Below are 12,024 nucleotides of genomic sequence, written 5' to 3' on the forward strand. Positions count from 1 at the left end.
CCAAGCAAAATGAGAAAACTAAAGGCCACCAGCCCCCACCACACACACACTACATCAGAAGGGCTCAAGAGGACCACAGTGAGCCAGGAGAAAGGCAGCTGCGTGTGAGCCTGCTGGGAAACACGCTCAGCAGGCTCATTTCCAGGATCATCTGGAGCCAGAAACGGAGGCTAATGCACCTTGTTCTTTGCAGGCGCACTGCTACTACGTCACTGTGAAGAGCTTTGCAGAAGCTCTGCAGAGACTCGACAAGGAGCCGGCCATTCAGCAGGCACTCCAGCGCCTCTGTGACCTCTTCGCTTTGCATGGCATCCTGTCTGCCGCGGGAGACTTTCTCCATGACGGCTTCCTGTCCGGGGCTCAAGTGGACATGGTGAGAACAGCCTACCTGGACCTGCTCTTCCTCATCCGGTGAGTGCTGGCCCTCACACCGAGGTAGTCCTCAGGAAATACCCTTCACCCTTTGTTCACGTCAAGCTCCAAAACCTTGTTAAACGGGGGTCTGACAAAGCAGCCACAGCCCTGGAGAGGTTTACACCCAAGCGTTATCACGCCAACAGAAAGCATTATGGATTAATTAAAAGCAAATAAAGATGCCTAAGAATCTTTATCCAGCTATCTCAAATGAACTCTTCACCACCATCAAGGAAATAGGAATAGTATCTAAGTAATCTGAGTAAAATGAAGCCTATTACATATGAATATGTATTGACGATAATGAGTCCTAGTCATAGCTAATATTTAATGAGCACTTACGTGTGCCAGGCACCAGGCCAGAAGCTGTTACATACATCACTTCAGTGAAGGCTTACAGCCTTTTCAAGTGGATACTGGTATTCCTCTCTCCACTTCACTGGGGAGGAAATCCAGGCTTAGCAGTTAAGTACTTTGCCCAAGGTCACGTCATGAGCCAGGGGAGGAGCCGGGTCCAGCCTGGGGCCTGTCTGACCCCGGAGTGTGAGCTCTTAACACACTGCACACCAGTAGTTTTATTGCTAGCTTTACCCAGTGGCCAGAGAAGTTTCTATTGAATGAGTACAAAAAAGTTTCACAAAGTATCATACTTTAAAAAGGCAGTAGCTTGTAAGAACATGGAATAAATAACTTCAAAATGCAATGGGTATTTAATTTTAAGGCGTGCTTTAGCATTTATGTAAAACACTGTGTGATATGAACACAGGATGCTTGTGATCTGCCCGCCATGTGATAAGCTGTATGTTAAGGTTGGGCTCTTGTTTATTTCAAATCCTATATCCTTGTCTTTGTTCAATGTGCCTAAGCAAACTCTTACTAAGTTGACTAATTTTATTTTAATCCTTCCTTAGCTTCAAGAGGAAATTTTTTTAAAACCTAGTAATTCATATACACATTTGCAAAACAATAACACAAATAGTTTTTAAATGCAACATTAACGCAGTGCAGTTTAGGGTTACGACATACTGATGCCATGATTTAAAACTATATCAAAACTGCCCTGGCTGGGTAGTTCAGTTGGTTAGAGCAGTGGTCAGCAAACTGCGGCTCGAGAACCGCTCTGTTGACTAATGAGTTTGCAACCACTGACCTAGACTCTCAATTCCAATAATTACAGGCTGTTATTGTTCCTTGTGATTAACCCCCTCTCCCAGTGGTCAGCAAACTCATTAATTAGTCAACAGAGTGGCTCGAGAGCCGCAGTTTGCTGACCACTGGGTAAGAGCATTGTCCTGATACATCAAAGTTGTGGGTTTGATCCCTGGTCAGGGTACATAAAAGGAACAACCAATGAATGCATAAATAAGTGAAACAACAAACCAATGGCCCGGCCAGCATAGCTCCGTAGCTGAGTGTCAACCTATGAAACGGGAGGTCAGGGTTCAATTCCTGGTCAGGGCACATGGATTGATCATCCAATTGCAGGATTGATCATCCAATCAATGATTCTCATCATCGATGTGTCTATCACTCCCTTCCTCTCTGAAATCAATATTTTAAAAAATACAAATTAGTACCATTGTTCACAACATGGAAAATGGGCTAACTTGAGAACATACAATGCCTGTAGTACTGGGGGGAGGTTATACACACGGGTGTGTAACTTCTACCACAAGAGTTCACATTATCAATAAGACTAAGAGAAATTAATATATATATATATATTTCATAATTGAGGTTAAAAGAAAAAACTAGACCAAATTATTTTATTTGCAATAAGTTGCATATCATTTATTATACCTCCACATAAGCACCTCACAGATAGTTGGTGGTTAGAGAGTGTTCAATTAAACCATCAAAAATATATTTGATATAATTATTCCTCAGGTATTAACCTTTTCCTAATATAATTGGGAATCCAGTGATAGAAACCATTAATAGCATAACTGAGTACTGCATTGTTTAAGCCTAAGTATATCTAACTTTTAAAAAAGCTTGGCAGCCGAAACCAGTTTGGCTCAGTGGATAGAGTGTCGGCCTGCGGACTGAAAGGTCCCAGGTTCGATTCCGGTCAAGGGCATGTACCTTGGTTGCGGGCACATCCCCAGTAGGGGGTGCACAAGAGGCAGCTGATTGATGATTCTCTCTCATCGATGTTTCTAACTCTCTATCCCTCTCTCTGTAAAAAATCAATAAAATATATTAATAATTACAAAAAAAGCTTGGCATTTTAAAAGCACATGACGACAATAATGTTGTAGCCCTGACAGTGATGATGAGACACAAAAGATCACCTTACCACCTCATAAGCATGATTTTTATCAGCAACAGCATTTCTAAGTGCTTGACTTGACTCTAGAAATGTACAAGGCAAGACAAAACAGCCCGGGCATCAAGCCCACAAACTGATTTACTCACATTATGGTTCCTAAGTAATCTTCCTCCTGCAGCAGGATGATAGGTATGTTAGATTCCATGTTTTTAACAGTTCTGTGACACAATCCGAGCCTTGACTATTCAGTGTCACCCTCAGATTTCTGAGATGACAAACGAAGGATGGCACGACAAACGAAGGATGGCACATTATTCTAAGCGACACTAAAAAACAGCTCTCTATGTAACGGTAGTTAACTGACCCAAATAGTTTTTATTGGAACGATCATAAAATCTCAGCTGGGGGGGACTTCCAGGTAAAGACGGCAGACTGAACTTACGCATTTACTTTGTTCCCCCTGAAGCCTCACTGAAATATCAGCAAAGGGTTAAAATGTTTAAAAAGGCATAATCCTGTGCAGAAAAAGAACACTGAGAAGAGAAACATGAGAACTGGAAGTTGAACAAACAGTGACTTAGCAGACCTGAGAAAAGTGAATCATTCCCTACACGTGGGAAAAGCAACCACATTACCCCAGAGAACGGGAGGACCATGTGCCTCTGGCAGTGGGGGTCAAGTTGACTGCTAGGATGGGTTGAAAGTCTGTTTCAGAAAGAGCCGAGTCCCCAGTTTGCCGCTGCCTCCAGTTTTCAGGCTCTGCAGAAGGTAAACAGCTGGGGTGAGGCTGCCCTCAGGGCACATTTACTGGCCAAGTGCTGTGAGCCCCTCCCAGGGTTCCCAGAGGGGCAGCCCGGCTAGGTCCTTGCAGGAAGATGTAACATGATCCTCCCCTGGAGAATCTGACCAGCCCAGGGTCCCCAATTCACCCCAAACCGACAAGCACAACTAGACTTCTAACCAGCTAGTTCATGCCCCACTCTTAGCTATGACCAGACACTCAGGGATCACCGGACACCTGAGGAGAACCCCTTACCAAAGTAAGCAAGAATGAGGCAACCTGAGAGACAAGAGAATCTTCAGAGAGAAGAAAACGTTTTTTTTAAAAATCAGTAACTTAAGAGAGATTTATAATAATAAAAATGATACTGTAATAACTATGACAGTGTCAGATGGTACTAGACTTAACAGGGTGATCACTTCATATGTTAAATATCTAATCACTACATTGTACACATGAAGCAATGCTGTATGTCAACTAATTTTAAAAATAATTATATAAAACAAAACATATTAATGTCAAAAAAAGATCAGTGATTCCTTCAAAGAGTTAAGAGGAGATATTGTGACCATAAAATAAGAATTTCATTTCTTAAAAAGTAACAGAACAAAAAACAAGAACTCTATGAAATTAAAAAATGAGATTGGAAATGAAAAACTCAATGAAGGACTGAAAAGGTAAAATTGCAGAAACCTCAGAAAACAAAAAGACAAAAATAGAAAAAAATAAAAGTGTCTGAAAAAAAGGTTGAGAAAGAGAAGACAGAGAAAAGAGAAGGGAGCAGATAATTAATAAAATGCTTAAAGAAGATACTCCTCGATTGAGGATATGAGTTTCAGATTGAAAGGGGCACAAAAGCTTGCAGCCTAGAGAAGAGGAGACAAACACAGACATAAAATACAAATCAAAGACAGTGTGCGGAACAGTGCTGAATGCTACCGGAAAAGGGGCTAGCAGTCCTGGGGGGGGGGGGGGGGGGGGAAGAGACTATACTTGTAAGTAGGTCAAAGGCCACCCAGGGAGGGTGACGTTTGAGGAATCCTCTGAAGGGGCAGGTGAGAGGAACCATGCGGTTGGCTGGGAAGAGCATTCTAAGCGGAGAAGTAGAAATGGTGGAGGCCAGAGTGTGCTTGGCACATCCGTCCGGAGAACGGGCTGGAGGGGCCTGACTGAGGCGGGGGTGAGAGCAGAGGTGGGAAAGTTAAGGTGTACTGGGAGGGGATAGGGAGGGGGGTGGATCACTGCAAAGACTTAAGACTCTGCCTTACTTAGCGTGAGAACGGACGGGTTTGGGCATAGCACAGAGCGAAGGGTCACTCCAGCGGCCAGACTAAGAACTGAGGGGAACAAGACAAGGGTGCGAAGCAGGGAGGCTGGTTAGGAGGCTGCTGCAATAATCCCGGTGGGAGATGGCAGTGGACTGGACCAGGTGACAGCAGTGGAGGTAGTGGGAATAGAGTTGGAATATATTTTGAAGATAAAACAGGACTTGCTGACAGGTTAGATATGGGGTGGCATAAGCAGAGAGGAGTTCAGGTTTTTGGCTGGGATAGAGTTGTCATTTAGCATAAATGGGAAAGATTATAGGAGGGCAGGTTTGGGCAGGTTAGACAGGAGAAGGAAGCTCAGGATTTGGTTTTGAACGCTTAAAGATCCCGTTAGAAATCAAGTACAACGTTAGTAAGCAGGCAAGTAAGACAGGAGGGAGAAATGTGGACGTCACTGGCCTATGGCTGGTATGTAAAGCATGAGAAGGATGATACCATAGGATGAGTATGAAGGGAAGAAGCCCGAACACCGAGTCCTGGGCCCCTCCAAAGGTGATGCCGGGTGACCCTGACCAGAGATTCGTCAGTGGGGTGGTGGGAGTGGGAACCTGTACGGATCTAGCCCAAGAACAGCAGAGAGGAGTGGAAAGGCCAGGCAGGAGAGAGCATAGCAGTTTAAGGAATGTCATAAAGAGGAGCCAGGACATGGGGCAGAGGGCGGTGCGGGAGGAGTCAAAGGCTTACTGTTGAGCTGGGAGAACTGGCAGCAGGTTTGGATGCTGAGGGAAACGATCCAGTAAGAGGGGAGTGTGGGTGCTGTAGGGGAAAGGCAGAATTTCTGGAACACTGTTCCCTAGTAGACAAGGATGGGCAGGCCTCAGGAGGGAGCCTGGGCGGCTGACCTGTACTATGAAGAGAAGAGCACTGTGTGGATAAATGCACGGGTGGGAACTTGTGGAAATGCTCTCACCACTTTTACTGTATCTGTCGAATAGAAAGTGATTTAGGTAAAAGAGATGAGGAAGTGGAGAATGTAGGTTTGAGGACAGAAAACGAAGTGTGAAACATCACCTAAAGGAATAAAAAAATAAATGAATCAGAGCAATGCAATAGGATGGTTGGGCAATCATAAGGACCCCTATGAACCCTATGACTACAGTCAGCATTGGTTTTTCCAGCCATAGCTACAAAGGTGGTGGCACAAAGTCTGTGGAAAATTAAAGATATCCTAAGAAACTGGAAGCACCAATAAGAAAGGATATATATATATCCCCCTATGTTCATAGCAGCACAATTCACCATAGCTAAGATTTGTAAACAGCCTAGGTACCCATCAGCAGATGAGTGGATCAGAAAACTATGGGACATCTACACAGTGGAATACTATGCTGCCATAAAAAAGAGGGAATTCCTACTATTTGCAGCAACCTGGATGGAATTGGAGAACAACATGCTAAGTGAAATAAGCCAGTCAATGAAAGAAAAATACCACATGATCTCACTCATTTATGGATAATAAAGAAAATCATAAACTGTTGAACAAAAAAATACAGAGACAGTAAAGCATCGAACAAACTGTCAAATTACAGTGGGAAGGTTAGGGGGAGGTGGGGGAGATAAGAGAACAACCGAAAGACTTGTGTACATGCATACAAGCATAACCAATGGACACAGAACTCTGGGGGGTGAGGACATGTATGGGAGTGGGGTGGTATTATATTATATATGTACACATATAATACCTTAATAAAAAAAATGGAAGAAAAAAAAAAGAAAATTAAAGATAACCAGGGATGGGATTTTGCCAGGGATGGCAAGGCAAGAAGAATTGTTGAATATATTTTTGAGGAGGTAACATTGACAAGCCACGAAATTTCAGTGGGATAAGGAGAAAAGTGAGACCACAAGGGGGATGAGGGACCTACTGGTAGGTGCCAGTGGGGTCACAGAATTATAAACAGCCCTACATGAAATCACCTCATGATGATGACATCGGGTCATCCAGAAAGAATTAAAATAGGTCCAGTATCCCAGTCATCTCAGATGCTTTTTGAAACAAGAGTCAGGGAAGAGTTTAAACAAATAATCGCATATTGTGTTTTACATCCTTTGCTACAATGCTACAATGGTAGGAAAGTGTGTGAATGTTTTTTAAAACTATTTCATTCAATAGGATTAAAATAAAAGTTTGTTGCTTGAAAGGGAAAATGAAAGCTGGAAGTCAGAATACGAAAGGGAGTAAGCTAGAAAGACGGGCAGAAGGAAACAGGGCTGAGATGACGGAGAAGGTGCAGATGCTAATGAGGAGTCCGGGAGTCTGATCGCAGAAAGACGACAGGGGAAGGCTGTAGAACGAGGTCAGTGGAGCAGGAGATTCGAAGAACCGAGGAGCTGAGCTTTAGAGGAACACCTGCACAGACAGTGACATCACTAAGAATAGACGACAGCAGAGTGGGAGAGGGGACAGTGAGCCTGGAGGTAGGTGAAGGCAACAGGGAGCTGCGGTGGGGACCTGGCTCGGCTGTGAACAGGATCTACACAGTCATAATCATATATAGGACTACTTCAAACACTGAGTATTAGTCTGGCCAGAATCGTAGCTATATTGGGAGGCAGGAAGGTGAAGAGGAGGAAGCATAGGCTGGGGTGGGGGATGATGGGTAGGGGTCAGAAGGGTCCTAAAAGTAAACCCTCATCTGTCGTAATGGAGTCAACAGATAATGTCTACAAGTAAAGCAGCAAGAAACAGAGATATAAACAAGTAACTTAGAGACATCCAGGTTAAAACCAAAAATATCACTTAAAAGACTGAAATAGATTGCTCTGGGTGGGAATGGGGGTTGGGGTAGGAAATGGAGGTGAGAGAGCAGGCTATGCTCATTTTCAATATCCTCAAAGAACTGATTCTTTATGCCATGCATATATAATTGATCAAATATAAAACTTCGGGAAAAAATTAAAGCTGACTTGTTCGAAGGTGAATAATAATGCAACCTCTAATTAGGTATTGTTGCTCACCATGCCAGAGTAATCAGATTCACCAGCAGTCTGAAATACTCACAAACGCCTGTTTTTTTTTCCTCAGGAAGGATGCCATCTCGTTAACAGATGCTTTCGACTTCACGGATCAGTGTTTGAATTCAGCACTTGGCTGTTACGATGGAAATGTCTATGAACGCCTGTTCTACTGGGCTCAGAAGTCACCGACCAACACTCAGGTAGTTAAGCAGAACACAAATTATGGAGGAGAGCAGAGAACAAGCAGTGAATGCACCTCCAATGTTTTCCCATTTAAGCTGATTCCCATTAGGTTAGAAATCACTTGCCATAGCATGTCTGTTTAAAATATTTTGAGACTACACAAAAGAAACCAGGAGCTGTGGCCTGGCAGGAACTCTGAGTCTGGACTGTAATCAGCAAAAAGCACCGCTCAGAATTTGATAAGGAAATTAGGAGGACCCAAGCTCTCAATCACAGCATGACACACCCTAGGGCATACACGCTGGCTTTTAAGTAACAAAAATAAGTCACACCCACCTTGTTTTCAGCCTCTCACCTCTCAGTTCCGTGTTGATAAAAGCGGGTCCTCTTAGAGGTGATAGGGAGCTCGGATGGGCGGGGTTGGAGGTAAGACTGCCTGCCAGTCTTACCTCCCTCCTCCTCACTTTAAGGAACACAATCCCAGAAACACAGAAAACTGCTGCAGGCACTGCCATCAGCAGCGAGGAAGCCCTACAAATGTCAAATGCAAGGGTTCCGAGGAGGATTCCCAGCAGTCAGTCCTAGGAGAGAACACTAGCGCCCTAAGTCAGGAGCCTCACTGGGAACTGGGAAGAGTTACACAGTCCAATGAGCACCATTAACTGGAGTAAAGAAATAAACCCTGTACTTAGAATCTGGGGGACCAACATTTAATAGCAGATTTGATACAGATTTTATAAAAGCAAAGACAGTCTCTACATGCACAACAGATTGTTTTAAGTTCTATCATGTGAACATGATTTTCAGATGGTGAAGCCTACTCCTTTACCTCTTAGGTCAAATTTCAGAAAAGGTCTCTTAACACCTCATCAGACTGGCAACTCTCAGGCTTCCATTCACACTTATCAGAGTGTCAGACTTGCCCTTAACAGTATGCATCCTATCATTCCTCATAGCTTGATTTAATGTGATTGCCTCAAGTTATAACACAACCGTTACCCCCCAAATGGTTGTCAGTGAGAAGGCCGATCCATTTTGGTCCTTCTTTGACTCTAGGAAGGCATCCTTTTAACCCAACGAGGAAATATCAATACAAACAACCTGCTACCGAAGGTGTGATACAGTCACTGCTTAGGATAGTTAACTATGCTAGTGTTTTACTTCTAATGCTTAGGTCTACTTACTGATACTTAAATCCCGGCGTAAACCTGCAGCAGTCCTCCCACTCCAGAACAGCTCCTGCGGCCTCAGCATACGTGCATGCCCTCTGTGCTCGGGGAAAGCCTGCCCCGCTGTGACACCTGTCAGATGATGATGTCACCTCCTCAAACCTGTTTTACTAGCAACAAGGAAACATGCCAGTTCTCCTGACTCCACGTCACTAAAGCACAGAGGGGGCTTTCTTATTATTTCTAAAAGAATCTAATCTGGATATTACATGAGGACAGGCTTATCTAAATGAGGGGCATGACCAACCCACAGCATCAACAGACTTGATAAGCCCGGCTGGCGTAGCTCCGTGGTTGAGCGACAATTTATGAACGAGGTCAAGGTTCGATTCCCAGTCAGGGCTTGTGTCCAGGTTGTAGGCCTGATCCCCAGTAAGGGCAAGAGGTGCAGAATCATTGATGATTCTCTCTCCCCCTCTCTGAAATAAAAATATATTTAAAAAACGATGTCCTTAAAAAAAGTTGATGCACTTCATCCCATTCCTTTCCCTTTTCTGTCACCTGCCAGTTCACTGTGAACAAGGATGGAGTCTTCACCTTCCTAACTCCAGGACCTATCACACAGCAGACACTGCATTTACGGAATAATTAACGTGGTTTTATGACCCACAGGGAGACGAAGGAGCCTGCTGCACCCACAGTGCTGCACACTGTTGCCATCCTGGCTTCACTTACGCTGCTAAAAAGGTGACAGGTGCAGCAAGCAGTTTAGGAACTGAGATTATAAATGATGTTGGAGAACAGCTTCCAATTAGTTAAAATGATACCGGTTGACTGCTAATATACAGCCATATCATCTTACATTTCTGGCTCCTCTAGAGAGCAGCAAAACGGCACTTCTAAGGTGTAATTTTTTAATCTGCTGTAGATAATTTTGAAACTGCGAGAAGAGGCGGTTTTCATTGGCACTGTGGAAAAGGGTTCACTCCGGGAATTTCAAATGAACTAAAACAACAGCTATGTAAAAACAAACCTTGCAGACAAATGAGAACATATTTCACTGACATTTTCTACTAATAGAAAGGTGCTAAGTGTCTTAGAGGCCTCAGCTAGTCTCTCTTCTGTCTGGGCAGGTGGGTGTTGAGCTTCATGCGGAGACTGTGATCTGCTCTCCGAGGCTTATTTGAGCCGGGATGTCTAATTTTTTGGCTTTTTTCCCCCCTGATCTGGTCATTTCAAGCCAGCCTTTCCAAAGTGAGCAGCAAAAGGCTGCTGCCCCTCCCCACATGAACTCATATCAGTGATTCCCTACAGATGCAAGCAGCGGAGGAAACACTGGGGAATAATTTCACAACAAGAATCCTATTTCCCCCAATTCTATTGTAAAAGTCTGCCCAAGTAGTTGCTAGATGCCTTAAACACACCTACTGATTAATCCAATCATTCAGCTGAACATACACTATATGCCAGAAACTATTCTAGGTACTAAGGACACATCGAAGATTAAGAGTCATTCAAGGGACTTACAGCTTAACCTGGACAGGCAAAAAAGACACAAGTAGATGTTACAGGGATGAGAAGAGAGCTGTGAAGGAACAAATCAAAACATCAGAAAATAGTAGGGAGAGGCCATTGTGACGTATTACATTGCTTACCTGATTCCACCTTCTGATTCTTTTACGGTTAATGTCCCATCTCAAAGAGCCTCAGAGAGCTGAGACTTTTGTGTTAAATTCTAGCAGCAAATGATAACTGTGTCTTTTAATTGGCCACCTGCACCCACAATTTAAAATCTGCTGGAGAGCTCTTCCGCCATGCTGCCGGCGTGAGTGGGACAGGGCCCATGCTAGCATGGAGATGGCTCTTTTGTTTATTGCATCGGACTCGGCTCCCTGGTGGTCCTTGGGGATCATGACTGGAATCCCCAGCCAGGACCATGAGGGACCCCCATTCCGAAGAGCCTGACTGGCCGCGGTAGGTGTGTGTTTGTCTGTGTTTTTGTGTGAGCGCTCTGGAGGGACTGCCCCTCCATCAGGGCTCTTACCTGGGTGTTTACCGGCTGCTGCGTCAGCCATGGTTTGAGTCCAGATTCGAATCTGTAATAAATTCTAGCATGCTTAATCAAAAAAATAAAATAAAATAAACAAATAAACAAATAAATAAATAAATAAAATCTGCTGGAGAAAATGAAGGATGCCCTTTGGGAAAAAAATGTTTCTCCATATGTTCACACAAAATGAATTTTTAAAATAATTTTTAAAATTAATCTTACATAATGTTGATTTTGAAACAAAAAAATTAATTTGAAAAGTTATTAATCCTAGCAGAAATATTCTGTATGACTAATGCACTTCTTTCTATAACAGGGGAACCCTGCCTACCAGAAATATCTAAGACCACTCTTACAAAGTTGGAGATCCAAGCTATGAAATAATCAACAGCATTCAAGAAGCACCACTATGTGATAATGGTAGTATGGCAGATATGGCATTAGAATTTTAAAGAGCATATGTGTATGTATTTTTTAAAGAGAGTCATTATCTTCCAGAGAGACCTTCTAAAGTGAATGAAACATCTGTGATTTACTTCAAAATCCATGAGAGGGAAAAAAGGAAAGAGAACAGTTGTGGATGTTGGTCAATGGGTACAATGCTGTTTAAACAATTCTCTTATCAACATGGTTGGCATTTCCTACAATAAAACACAATAGTACTATACAATTGTAGCATCTATTTTGTTAAGTTCCAGGGTTCTGTTTTTGATCTAGCAAAATCCAATAGACTCGTTAGTTATCATTTGTGCCTACAGCTCATATTTATCTGAGGGTTTAAACTTCAAAAGGACACACACATGCACACACACAATCCTTCTCCAAAAGTGCCTATACTTGTGGTAAACTAAATAAAATGTACAGCCCTA

The 12,024-nt window shown here is 43.3% G+C and overlaps 1 protein-coding gene across 1 annotated transcript in view; it reads left to right on the top strand.

The window, feature by feature from the left end:
• Positions 1–11,822, top strand: part of ACOX2 (acyl-CoA oxidase 2) — a 42,430-nt gene extending 30,608 nt beyond the window's left edge. The window contains exons 13-15 of the mRNA XM_045578999.1: positions 194–411; positions 7,821–7,953; positions 11,472–11,822. Of these exons, the coding sequence (XP_045434955.1) occupies positions 194–411; positions 7,821–7,953; positions 11,472–11,534 (414 nt within the window). The 3' untranslated portion in view covers positions 11,535–11,822. The remainder of the gene's footprint in view (positions 1–193; positions 412–7,820; positions 7,954–11,471) is intronic.
• Positions 11,823–12,024: the final 202 nt, after the last annotated feature.

The sequence above is a fragment of the Pipistrellus kuhlii genome, unplaced genomic scaffold (assembly GCF_014108245.1).
Source record: "Pipistrellus kuhlii isolate mPipKuh1 unplaced genomic scaffold, mPipKuh1.p scaffold_m20_p_11, whole genome shotgun sequence".
Classification (NCBI taxonomy): Eukaryota; Metazoa; Chordata; class Mammalia; order Chiroptera; family Vespertilionidae; genus Pipistrellus; species Pipistrellus kuhlii.